The sequence below is a fragment of the Myripristis murdjan genome, chromosome 12 (assembly GCF_902150065.1).
Source record: "Myripristis murdjan chromosome 12, fMyrMur1.1, whole genome shotgun sequence".
Lineage (NCBI taxonomy): Eukaryota > Metazoa > Chordata > Actinopteri > Holocentriformes > Holocentridae > Myripristis > Myripristis murdjan.
In genome coordinates, this window is record NC_043991.1 from 32,017,835 (window position 1) to 32,031,932 (window position 14,098).

The window sequence follows — 14,098 nt, forward strand, 5'->3', positions numbered from 1 at the left end:
TTCTTTTGAGTGATTTGAGATTTTCATTATTAGAAAATGGTTAGGATTTAAAATTATGATATGATTTGCAAAAAAGAATAAATAGTGATTTAAATGAGTGTAAGTCTTTGTGCAGTCTATACAATGTTTGTAGTGTGGGGTGTACTCCTCTTACGATACCTCCTTCACAGATGCTAGAGGGCTCAACATCGAGAATCTCAATGCATGACCTTTTCAGGATCTGGAATGGATAACAATGAGATAAGAAGCTGAACCAAAGGCAAATGATAAAATACAATGAGTTGTTTAACCAAAAATATATATCTGAAATAAGTTACTTGTAATATTTACAGGTAAGGCCAACTTGAGAATTACTGGCAGCCTTCTTGAAAATGAGACTGAAAAATGACTGTATAAGATAAAAAATACACAACGATTCAATCAATACAGCAAATACGGCAAAAAACAAACAAAATTTTAACTCAGAAGATACAGATGGTTGCTCACCAGAACAAGTCAGGTTTTCAACTGTTGAAAATGTGACTATGATCAGTCAGGGCAATAATCAAAAAGTTTCAGAAATTCTGAATGTGGTGGTGGATCACTGATGCTTTGGGCCTGTTTTTCGCTGCAAGGAGTCCAGGTATTCTTTTTTAGATTTATGCTATGATCAGTTCCATAAAGTACCAAGATGTTATGGCCCTAAAACTTTTTGGATGTTAAGTCTTAACCATAGAGGTACCTTCTAACATGTAAATGGCCCCAAACATCCATCAAAACACCAAAGCAGCAGCAAGAGCATAGAATAGATGTTTTCCACTGGCCATCTCAGTCTTGAGACTTGTATCTTATTGAAAGCCTGTGGTCTGACTGGAAGATCACAGAGAACAAGAGCAAACCTAAGAATATCAAGGGTCATAAAATCCTCTGTATGAAGCCTCAGCCCAAGATCCCTCCAAAAGTGTTTTCTGACCTCATCAGACATAACAAGAAGAGTCTCAGTGCTGTTATGTTCTCTAAAGAAAAGCTTCATACTGGAAAAAAAAAAAAAAATTAAATATATTTTCTGTAACTGTGCTACTCATTGTCATGTTTTACCACAAGTTTTAACTTGTGTTAAAACATGACTCATCAAATGAGTTTTTAATTTTCTAAACCCATTTTGCTCATTTTTATAAAGGATGGCAATAATTCTCAAGTTACTGTAATCAGAATCTTACAATCTTGCATACCGAGTCAATGACCCCTTGCAGTGCCTGAAAACCATCATTCACAGGAAAGACATGGTCCTTGCTGTCAGCTATTGTTGAAAGCTGTCAAGAAATGAGAATGACTGATCAATTGATGTAAATGGATGCACTTCTACAGCACTCTTCTAGTCTACTGACCACTCAAAGCGCTTTAGTGTTTTGCTTCACATTCACTCATTCACACACAGTAACACACTGATGCAGTGTGTAAATGTGTGTGTGTGATCCCATGCAGTTTGTATCAAAAACCAAGCAGTTTTTGTATGCATACAAATGTATTATTTGGCCTATTCTAAAATGATGTATTTCTGCATACTGGAGCATAAACAGAGTTAAAGCTGCATAAATTGGGTTTGACTGGAAAGCTGAGACTGTTGTGGATTCAATGAGCCAAATTTTATTCATGTGTGATGATGTTCGCCCCCATAGTAGCCATTTCATTCGTGGTGAGACCATTTTTTACAACTTCGTCACTGTATAAAATGAATTACTATGACCTTTGCAGACCAAGGACATTCAGTATGGCTTTCATAGGTATATTACAAAAAGGAGAGTTTCTGAGCAAATACCAGAACAGAATGCTCCAAATCCAATCACCAAAAAAATACAATTCTTACGGAGATTTCCAAATATCAAAGGTTTTTGACACCACAGTATCATTTTTTTCCATGATGTTCCTAAAGGTATTGGTTGTGATGGAAACTGAGTGAAGTTGTGGTCAACTCTCAGAGTGAAGCAGATCTCAGGAGACTGTGATGTCTTATGCAAAGGATGTTTATTGATGCTCAGCTGAGGAGAAGAGAATATGAGCGTTACAACTGTGAATACTCTGTAGAACCACACAATTCCTAGGGTTGCTCACTGGCATGCCTTATTATAAATAAGAATCCCTACCTAAGTGTGTTAGAGATTAACAGCTCTGTGTTCATGAAAGGTGTCAATCTGCTTGACCTTGTCTCCCCATGTCTAGCATGCCCCAGGGCCTAAATGTGACCTACAGCTTCAGAGAAAATTCCTTCATATTGGTGTCCTGATGTTTTGTTTTGGAGGGATTTTTTTTTTTTTTTTACCATGTTTATCAATTCTTCAGTGGTTAAAAATGGTTAAATTTTGCATTAAATCTGTGTAACAAATGGCATCAACACAAAACTTGTTTGAAAAATTGAGCACGGTAATGGCTACTTCCATACACTTCCATCATAATGTTCTAACCGTTATAAAACTTTAAATGTAAATAAATAAATAGGCACTTAATCAAGTCACAATGACTGTAACAGATTTATGACTATAATAACTTGACACACTACTGACCTGCATCTCAAATTAATCTTCACGTTCACAGCTTTCAGATGATGAATACCTGCTCACTTACATTTGGCATCAACACACCTGAAGATCACCTGCCCCCCATTACCCAGATTTATATGTCAAAGACTTTGTTTCTTGTTGGCTACCTAAACAGTCCTTTAAAGAAAACATAATCCCTCCTCATACACTTTGCAGTCAGAACTGGACTGGTTCTCGCACTACTACGGGTATTGTTATGTTCAGTTAGGGCTCTAAAGCAGTGGGAAGTTTTTTACTATTAAAAATGACATATTATTGTTCCTCAATGTCATCCAAAACAGCTAAAGCTAATGTGTGTAAAATGTTGATATTTTAGGTCCCAATGAAACACCTATGGGCAACAAATGTGTCCAGGACATTGAAAACATATCATCATTTTATGTTTCCCCAATTGTGTAAATTAGGAAAAGTGAAGCAAAACAAAACAAAACAAACAAACAAACAAACAAACAAACAAACAAAAACAATGTTAATCATGTATTTAAAGACATTAAACACTGAATGGGTTCAAACTGACCCCAAAGATAATAGGACAGTTAACACGAGACCACTCTTGTGAGAAGATGAAAACCATAAAAAGGAAAAACATGCCAGGCTGATACTGATATGATGTAAGTAACACAGCTACACCTAATAAAACTGAAAACGGGTTAGTTGGAGTTACTGTAGGTGTGTGAATGGTGAAGCATTGTCAATAGTTAGTAGTAGTAGCAATCCCCCACCCCCAATTAAATTCTGCTTATGGTGGTTCACTGACAGATTTACCTGAGTTTCATTGAAGTCTTTTACTCCAACACAGTACACTGAGGCACCCAACTGACGAGCTCTGCTGGCCTGATTTGGAATAAGGTAAAAGACAGGAAAAAAAAGAAAGAAAAGAAAGGAAAGAAAAGAAAAGAAAAGAAAAGAAAAAACTTAACAATTACAAATCTAAGATTTATTTCGACTCACATGTACACATGCACTTTAAATTCAGTTAGGTGATTGTTAGAAGCCTTATTGTATCTATTTATTTATTTTTTTGTTATGTCATGTTCTTAAGATTCAAAGACCAAGATGGTGGCGCGTGCACAACACGAGGCTCAGTGTCTCTCCAGATTTTGCAAAATAGCAATTATTTGCCTGTCCGTTTCCCAAGTCTGTTCACTCAGAACAGTCTTGCTTTCATTTCATACAGCCGACAAGAACTTTTGGATATCAGTTCTCACAGCCCAAACAACTTGTGAATCTTCAGCTCATCTTCGGCTCAAAACAACAGAGACAATAAACCCAGCTACGCCGACCAGAGGTACTAGTGACTGACGAAGAAGAGAATGCAAACAGAAGCTAGGAAAACAGGGTGGTCTAAGGGCTAAGCTAAGGCTAACTCCGCATTGCTTAGCTCTACCCAGCATTTTCCTTGTCAATGTACGTTCTCTGGTGAACAAAATGGACAAACTGCGACTGCAGATCATCTCTCACAAATGGATCATGGACTGTAACATCTTGATCCACACTGAAACTTGACTCAACAACTACATCCCCGACAGCACTGTTGAACTTGCAGGATGCTACATGCTCAGCGCAGATAGAACAACAGATAACTCGGGTAAGTCCAGAGATGGGGGGTCTGTGCATTTATATAAACAAAGCTTGGTGCACAGACACCGCCGTAATTGAAAGTCATTGCTCTGCTAACCTGGAATATCTCATGGTTAAAGGCCCCATGGTGTACACTTTTCCAGGGTTTTATTTCAACTGCTGATATCCCTAGCATGATGTATTTGTGGTTTTGAGTACCTGTGGTCTGCTAAATATAGTTTCACAGCTCCTCTCTCTTGCCTTTCTCCCGGAGCTCTGGCAGCACGGTTCGTTTAGCCAATCAGAAGAGAGAATCAGCCCCTCTTTACTGATTGTCTAACTGTTTTCTGAGTGACAATGGTCGGGCCAATCAACCGACATCAGTGCACAATGCATTCTGGGACTTAAACAATAGCGCATCGCCATATTGAGCAAGAGAAAAACAGAGCCAACGAGATACAATAACTATTTAAAAACTTGTCGAAAGCGAGTTATCATCTTATGTAAGATTGTCATGGCTACCGCCGAGCGTGATATTATACAACCGTACGTACTTGAGCCCGACTCCGATCCCGAACCACAGACGAAGCCGGCATTGTATTGCTATTGTGATGGCGGTGCACATGGACACAGCGCCCCCTCCAGGGATCAGCGAGAGTGAATGTTTGAAATGTTTTGCTTAACCCAGACGCTCAGGTTGCATAACCTACAACCGAGAGACTTTACTAAACATCAGGGTAAAGCGTGCTGCAAGAAATGAGGCACTCTGCTTTGATGTGGACTACGCCAGTACGGCCAGTACATTTTACCTGTGTCTACACCGGCCGTCACCAGGGAGAGGAGGATGCGCAAGCAGTGCGAACGTAAACAAAGGAAGGGGAAGGGAGCTGGATCCACACTAGGCTAAAGGCTAACCCCTCCAGACCAGCAGGACCGTCGCTCTTGCTCTCTAATGTTCACTCCCTCAACAACAAGCTGGACGAGCTCCACTTGCTAAGAGACACCCGCAGAGACTGGACAGACTGCTGTGTGCTTGCTTTTACGGAGACATGGCTCCATGGAAACATCCCATCCCTGCAGGAGTAGAGCACTGAACATTGTCAGAGACCCCTCTCACCCGCTCCACAAATACTTTGAACTGCTGCCATCAGACTAAAACCCTGCGGGGCCCGTGAAACCGGGACCCTGAGCGTGATGTTATACGACCGTACAATCCCGAAACACCTCAAATCTGTTTATTACAAGATGTTTCAGAATGGTAAGTTATTTTTGTTAAATATGTTGTAAATATGTTGTGAACTTGTTGCCCTGGGAGCAGAGGTACTGGCTAAGTTCGCTAGCTTGGTAACTTGTTGGCCGGGAAGTTGAGGCTAACTGGCTAAGTTCGCTAGCTTGGTAACTTGTTGGCCGGGAAGTTGAGGCTAACTGGCTAAGTTCGCTAACTTGGTAGCTGGTTGCGTGGGGACGTAGGCACTGTGGGCGGAGTCACTGACGTCAGTAATTATACTGACGTCAGAAATTCAAGGAAGTGCAAATCCGCTTGTTTTACAGGGACAGTTTCAAAAAACAGGCTGTGTGCACCTCTCCATTTATCATAGGTGAAATGCACGGGACAGTATTTATGTGGGCCCAAGAACTTCCCTATCACGCAAAAACAACGAAAATTGCATTTTTCAGGCCATGGGGCCTTTAAGTGTAGACCCCTCTACTTGCCCAGAGAGTTTTCAATCACTGTAGTGACTGCAGTTTATGTCCCCCAGGACGCTAATGCTAAGCTTGCAATGAAGGAACTGTATTCAGCAATTAGTGTAATATTGAACAAACATCCAGAGGCTGCCTTCACTGTTGTGGTCGACTTTAACCATGCAAATTTGAAGTCCGTTCTCCTGAAATTCCACCAAAATGCCTCGTGCCCCACTAGTGAAAACAAGACCCTGGACCATGTTTACACGAACGTCGCTAATGCATACAAAGCCACCCCCCTCCCCCACTTATGGCAGTCAGACCACGTCTCTTTGTTACCTCTTATCAAACGTGTGAAACCATCTGTAAAAACAGTTCAGATGTGGCCAGAGGGAGCTGAGACTGCACTTCAGCACCAGTTTCAACACACTGACTGGAATATGGTTGCTAAGCAGGCTACTCCAGACTCCTGCACGGACATTAACTATTTTGCTTCCTCAGTCCTGAGCTACATCAAAACCAACCTATTCACTACATTCCCAAATCAGAAACCATGGATGAACAGGTACACCTACTGCTGAAGGCATTCGACACCGCTTTCAGATCAGGGGACATGCAAGCCTACAGTGCATCCAGGGCCAATCTGCAGAAAGGCATAAAGAGGGCCAAGCACAGCCACAAGTTAAAGACTGAGGAGTTCTTTAACAACTCAGACCCCCGACCCATGTGGCAGGGCATCCAGGCCATCACCGACTACAAACCCACCAGCAACACCCCCCAACCAGTGCAACACGTTCTGACTCCCAATGTGTCAACAGCCTGACGAATGGTCAGAGTCCCTTAGCGTCACATGCCAACTCATTAGGCACCCATTTCTCGCCAGTTTTCAACGAGTTGGGTAACCCGACAGACTTACGTAGAACTCCAACAACGTCTGAAATAGATGCCACAGGAAGCATTTAGGGCGTCAACTGACTCTTTGCTGTCATGGTAACGTGACGTTTTCTGCGTCATATAACATGGTAATAGAGTCTGCCAGTAAACCCGGAACTAGTACGATGTAGCTATGAATGACCTCTGGATTAGAGATGCACAAATTATTATTATTATTATGAATGGCTTTTTTTTTATTATGAATGTTTTTTAACTGAACGGATTTCCGGCTTCAAAGACGTCACACTGTGGGTGGTGGTTCATAAATCCCGGAAGTGCAAATTTAGTCGATATTCTGAAAAAAAGATCTGATTATTAGCCATAACATTGTAACCATCCAAGGCAGACTTACCACGAGCTGTGAGGTTGTGATGTGTTTTTGCCGAGTCCACAAGTCCCGTATAATATCAACTTTATTTTAAGAAAACATGTTTTATTTGCAATGTCATATCATGGAGAAGCACTACATTACCCAAAATCCTAATGTTTATCAGCGACGTGTCTGATTTGACAACTTTCATCAATAAAGTGCATGAAAGTTATCAAATCTTCTTTTAAGATTTGACAAAATAATATGCTGATATGTTACACCATTGAACACAACCCTTTCAGTCAGCGAAACATAGTGGGTGGAAAAACCGTGGAAACATGTCAAAAATAACACTAAAGATTTATATTTTTTTATTTTTCATAACACATCTTTACTCGTGATGTAAACATAGGATACATGTTAAGGTTATACTTTTGCTGTTCAAAAACTACCATATGTATGTTTTCTAAGCCTAATTTCACAATTTTTAACCTAACCCAATTTGGACAATTTCAAAGCTTATTTTCCCTATAAAATACTCAGTGTTTCAAATTTCAGATTTTCCCATTAACTTAATATGGCCAGGAGCAGGAGCATTGAGGACGCCACCTTGACAGCACTCCACTCTGCCCTCTCCCATCTGGACAACAGCAACACTTATTTCAGAATGCTCTTCATCGACTCAGCATTCAATACCATCTTTCTCTCCAAACTGGTCACCAAACTCAATGAGCTTGGCATCAACCCCTCCCTCTGCTGCTGGATACAGGATTTCCTAACCAACAGACCCCAGCATGTCAGGTTAAGGGATCACATCTCTTTAACCTTCACCCTGAATACCGGCGTCCTGCAGGGCTGTGCTGAGCCCTCTCCTTTACTCCCTGTTCACCCACGACTGCACACTGATACGTGGTTCCAACACATCATCGATGTTGCAGACAACACAATGGTGTCACCTGCCTCATCAACAACAACAGTGAGTCAGCCTACAGGGAAGAGGTCCAACACATGGCTGCGTGGTGCACCAATAACAACCTTAACACCAAGAAGACCAAGGAGCTCATAGTTGACTTCAGGAAGACCAAAGGCTGCACTCAGGACCCCATCTAGAGCAGAAGTTGAGTGTGTGGCCAGCTTCAAATTCCTGGGTGTCCACATCTCAGAGGTTCTCTCTTGGTCCCTCAACACTTAAACCCTGATAAACAAGGCACACCCGCGTCTGGGGTCCGTTTCACGAAGCACGTTCAACAAAATCTGAGTCTTACCCCGAACTCTGAGTTGATCTACTCTGAGAAAGGAAACTCTGAGTTTTCGGTTCCAGAACAGTTGATTTGAGTTAGTTTGATCAACTCGGAGTAGGTTCACCTGGAGTTAAGCGCGTGCACCACAGCTATAAAAAGACAACGTCAATGGAGCCCCGATTTGATGAGTCACCATGGCAACGGGGAAGCGTCGGGCTGCGTTTTTCACCCCAGTTGAATTGGAAATCTTAATGCATTCATACAGCGAGTTTGAACTTTTTTTCTTTTTTTTTTTGTGCAACACCGCTGCCGTGGCAAAGGAGAGGGAGACGTGGGAGAACATTGATGCTCAGGTCAGTGCATAAGTTTAAATGTAGTCTGTTGCAATCACAATAAGGCCAAACAAAAAAAAACTTTGGGTTCCGGTTCCTTGTCATTTAAGGGCATGAATGGGTAGGGAATTTATTTTATTTAGCATTTTAAGGATGGGTAGGGGGGATTTATTTTATTTTATTTATTCATGGGAAGGATGGGTAGGTAGGGATTTTATTTTATTTTATTCTTTTTTTTTTATTTTCGGAAGCGATGCATGGGTTGCATTTTAAATATAATTATTTCAATATTTGCATAAGTTACCACCTTTTTAACAGATGGAGCAGCGTTATTACTTGCAGAGGGAGGTGTCTCTGGCTCGCATTGCAGCACTAGGTACCTGAAGTAGTGCTGGGTATCGATTCAAATTTCAAGAATCGATTAGATTCCGATTCACAAGATTCAGAATCGATTATCACAATTCGATCCGATTCGATTCGATCCGATATTGATTTGGTTAGTTTTATTAAAAAGCACTTTGAGCTGTTACTGAATTACATGCCTGTCTAGTTATGCAACACATTAATACTTGTATTATATTGTGTCATTTGACAACAAATTAATATAGGTATTGATAATTAAAATGGCTGTAAGACTGGTAAAAATGGCTAGGACCAACTATTGTAGCCCAGAAGAGATATGATGCTCAAACACTTGGTATGTTGTGTTAGTGTATGTTTATGAGTTGTAGAACATAACAAATTATCTTGCAGGAGTAGATGTTTACCAGTAAGCGTGACTCAAATAATTTAACAATATGTTAAATTATTATTTGTTTTAAAAATGTAAATTACTTATGAAACAGACCTAACTATTCAACTACCAATGAATGAGCAGTAGTATGCATGTGATAACATAGATTGAAAAATAAGCCGAAGTGATACCTCTTCTCTGAATAGACAAGCTAAGCCAGTGTGCCGCTGTTAGTCAGTGAAAATAGAGTGGAGTGGCAACTCTTCGCTTTGTTACACAATCTATGTCAGTGCGCTGCTGTAGCCTGTGAAGTTTCTTTTCCTTTTGGACTTGTGCGGTGCAGGTGCAGTTGTTGGAATGTTTTTTTCTTGGTGGTGCAGGTGCAGGTGAAACCACTGGAGGGATTGTGCCACCCAGATTTGCTTCCCTCCATGTAATTTTCCCTAGACATATGTTCATATTCCACACAAATGGGAATTTAAATGAAGATTGATTCAAAATCTGAGGATCGATCTTTTCAACACAGGTCTATCCTGAAGTCAAATACACCCATCATGCCCACCACCATAGTGCCAGGCTCCACGGTGGGGGCAGCAGGCAAACATGACGGGGGATCCGTCATGTTTGCCTGCTGCACTTGCAAATCTACAACGGCACTGTTTCACCTCTTTCACTACATCTGCAAAGGTTTTCTCTTGTAGTCGGATTATTTTCACTGGTGGTTTGCGAGGACAAATCACACACACACACACACCGTGCGGAAGTCCATTCTTTCCAGCCAGTGATTCCATGAAGTTATTTTCCGAAGTTACGCGAGAACATCACAAATAAGGCGAGTGCAGCATATATCAAAATAAAAGCTTAAGCAGCTGCTTAACTTTTGACCAATGCCAACAAGGTCACACTCGGTCGCATAGTGCCTTTATTTTATTTATTTTTCATTTTATTTTTACACAGAGACCAATAAAATAATCTGACTCGGGGGTTAAATGGGACACTCGGTCGGGAACCGGAACCCAGAGTTTTTTTTTTTTTTTAGCTCTGCGCGGGGTTCGCCTCACTGCGCCACCCCGCGCTGCGCCGGGGAAACTAGAGCCCATAAACTTTATCCACGGGATCGTTGTTGAATAGACATGCCATGTTCGTGAAAAAAGTCGCCACCTAACTACTAATGGACTACTGACTGTTTCTTTTTTCATTTTTTTTAAATAACAGACGGCAGAACTAATACGCCACGCCAAAACTCGCCTGCTGACTGAATGAATGAGGAAGTTAAATACCGTGTGTGGCTGAAAGAGGGCGGACACAGAGAGAAACTCGAGGTTTCATGAGAAAAACCTGGTCCCGACCAGGTTAGTTTCATGGAGTCTGTTACTGTGGTAACTGACCGAGAGCTTAAGTTACCTCCCTTGGTGAAACAGGCTAGAGTAAGCCCTCTTTCTCTGCTTTGAGTTACCTCCCTTTGTGAAACGGAAAACTCAGAGTTTCCCTCATTTCAGGGTTAACAGACTCAGAGTTTTCACGAAACCTGCTTTGTGAAACGGACCCCTGTTTTTCCTGAGGAGAGTCAAGAAAATCCACCTGTCTCCCAAGATCCTGGCAAACTTCTACCACAGCACCACTGAGAGCATCCTTACCTACTGCATCAAAGTCTGGTATGGCAACTGCTCTGTCGGAGACTGGAAAGTGACAGAGAGAAGTCAAAACTGCCCAGCGCATCACTGGTACTCCACTCCCTGCCGTCGGGTCCATCATCAGTGACTCCTCCCACCCAAGCCACAGCCTGTTTGTCCTCCTCCCCTCTGGGAGGCGCTTCAGGAATCTTCGTTCCAGGACCAGAAGGCTCAGGAACAGCTTCTTCCCCGCTACTGTCCACCTACTGAACTCCACACCAAATGGACAGCCCCCTACCAGCCACGCATCTTCACTTCCACCACTTACTGCACACCTCACTGTCCATATGTTAATCTGCACTGCACAGACTGCGTACACCCTACAGAGACTGTGTATCTTCTGTTTTTTTTTTTTTTTTTTGTATATACAGTGGTGGAAAAAAGTTTTCGGACACCCCATGCATTTGTGAAATATTGCATTAAAAATCACTCTTAGGTCTTCAAGTGCAATTTCTTTTAGTACAGTCACAGCCAAAATACTAAACAAATCCTAAAAAAGGCAATACAAATTTAAAATTGATTGGTTTCATAAAAATACATAAGAAATTTTGAGTATTGGGTCATTTTGGTACCAGTGATGAAGGTCGCAATATGCAAATATTGAAGACAAAATATTTGTTGCCAGGCTTCGTGTCTATATAAAGCCAGCACATTTGAAAGTTCTTCAGACACAAAAATGGCTAAAACAGGGAACCTAACACAGGAAACACGCCTGAAGATAAAGATTCTCAGCCAGGAAGGGTACAGCTGCCGCCAGATAGCCAGGAAGTGCAGATGCAGTCCTTCAGCAGTTGGATACACTCTGCAGAAATACAGACGAACCAACAGCTTGGAAGACAAACCAAGATCTGGGCATTCAAGGGTTTCTTCAGCAAGAAATGACCGCATCCTGATCCACATGTGCAGGCAAAACCGCTGAATGACATCACAGGAGCTTCAGCAGCAGTGGTCAAACCAAACTGGTGTCCAGTGTTCCACCTGCACTGTACGTGGCCGACTTTTAGATCATGGCTTAAGGTCCTACAAGGCTATCAAGAAGCCCCTGATCAATGAGAGACAGAGGTTAGCCCGGCGTCATTGGGCCCAGGCACACAAGAACTGGACAGCCAGGAATTGGAAGAAGATTCTGTGGTCAGATGAGTCCAGTTTCCAGCTTTATCTTCCTCCTACTAATGTGAGGGTACGCAGAAGGCCAGGCGAAGCATTATCTCCAGCATGTACAGTACCTACTGTCAAGCATGAAGGAGGCAGTATCATGGTTTGGGGATGCATGAGTGCTGCTGGTGTTGGTCATCTCACTGTCTGTGATGGCACATTGTACCATTCTCGAAACCCACATGCTCCCTTCTGCGCGTGCACTGTTCCGTCGAGGTAAAAACTGGATGTTTCAAAAAGATAATGCCCCTTGCCACACATCCAAGGCCAGTACTTGGCTGCAGGAGCACAGTATCCAGGTCTTAGAGTGGCCAGCTCAATCCCCAGGCATGAGCCCCATTGAAAATCTGTGGTGGATTATCAAAAGGTCTGTTTCAAAGCGTAAACCAAAGAATTTAGAAGAATTAAAAGCAGTAATTCAAGAAGAATGGGACAAGATTACCCCTCAACAGTGTGAAAGGCTCGTGGGGAGCATGCCAGCCAGGATTAGAGCTCTACTACGTGCCAGTGGCAGGACTACTAAATATTAATTTGATGATGTGATGGTTTATTTATTTTTTGTTCAATTTGAACACATTCTCTGTTATTTGTTGACTTTGATACTGACAATGTTGAGAACTGACATATTTAAACTGTCAAGAATTTAGTTTTGTTAGTTTATCTTGTAAAAAATTAACAAAAAATGTAATTTGTATTTGTTTGTATCTGTCTAATGCAACCACACCTTTTGAAACACAAAAAAGATTTTTCCACAAATATTTCATGATAATATTTGAGATTGTGTAAAATTTTAAGGGTGTCCGGAAACTTTTTTTTCCACCACTGTACTACTATCCATATCATATCTGTATATAATATTTCATACATACACACATGCACACTATATATATATATATATATATATATATATATATATATATATATATATATTGTATATAATATTTCATATCTGTATATACTATTCATATGTGTATATATTACATTTATTATATGTACTATTTATTGTTTGTTCAAATTACCATGGCAACGGCGGCGCACATGCATGCAGCAGCTGATGGCTCCCTCAATTTCAACAAAAATAGGAGCGATTCTTCTGTTTTTACTGCTGAGAATCGTACCACTTGCGTGTGTATTACTTATGACAGTAATACACTCCTCAATATCAGGAAAGCAAGTGCAAAAATTGCACTGAGTGCCGCGGACCTTGGGATTATATCTGCTCTCGGCATCTTAAGATCCGACGACCAGAATTTCCCTGGTTTACCAGAATTTCCCTGGTTGGGATCAATAAAGTATATCTATCAGGGCGTTCGGATCGGACGTCATCGCGGGTGGTGTAGTTGACGCAGGAGGAGGGGGAGGTGAGCCGGGGTGCGACTGAGGCTGAGTAGGCTTGGACACAAGGCTGTGCCTCTACCCAGCCTACTCCTGGCTAATGTCCGATCACAAGAGAACAAAATGGACGAGATACGGCTCAGGCTGACCCAGCAGGGAGAGATCAGACACTGCGGCGTTCTCATCCTAACAGAGACGTGGCAGCACGTCCACATCCCTACCAGAGGAAACAACACACTGGACCATGTCTACACCAATGTTCCTGGCAGCTACAGAGCCCTCTCTCGTCCTCATTTTGGCCAGTCAGACCACATCTCCCTGCTTCTCCTGCCTACCTACATCCAGCTGACAAAAAGGGTCAAACCAACTGTAAAAACAGTTAAAGTGTGGACAGATGAAGCTGCAGCAGCTCTACAGGACTGTTTTGAATGCAGAGACTGGCAGATGTTCAGGGATGCTGCTACCCAGGAGAACCATATTGACTTTGAAGAATACGCATCATCAGTGACATCATACATCAGCAAATGTGCTGATGATGTGGTAAAAACATGGACAGTTAAATAATTC

At 41.8% G+C, this 14,098-nt stretch overlaps 1 protein-coding gene across 6 annotated transcripts in view; it reads right to left on the minus strand.

The window, feature by feature from the left end:
* Positions 1-14,098, minus strand: part of antxr1b (ANTXR cell adhesion molecule 1b) — a 51,244-nt gene that overhangs the window by 24,521 nt on the left and 12,625 nt on the right. For all 6 annotated transcript variants that reach the window (XM_030066075.1, XM_030066076.1, XM_030066077.1 and 3 more), the window contains 3 exons: positions 3,342-3,410; positions 1,212-1,292; positions 160-220 (listed from right to left, as the gene is read on the minus strand). In XM_030066075.1, coding sequence (XP_029921935.1) covers positions 160-220; positions 1,212-1,292; positions 3,342-3,410 — 211 coding nt within the window. The remainder of the gene's footprint in view (positions 1-159; positions 221-1,211; positions 1,293-3,341; positions 3,411-14,098) is intronic.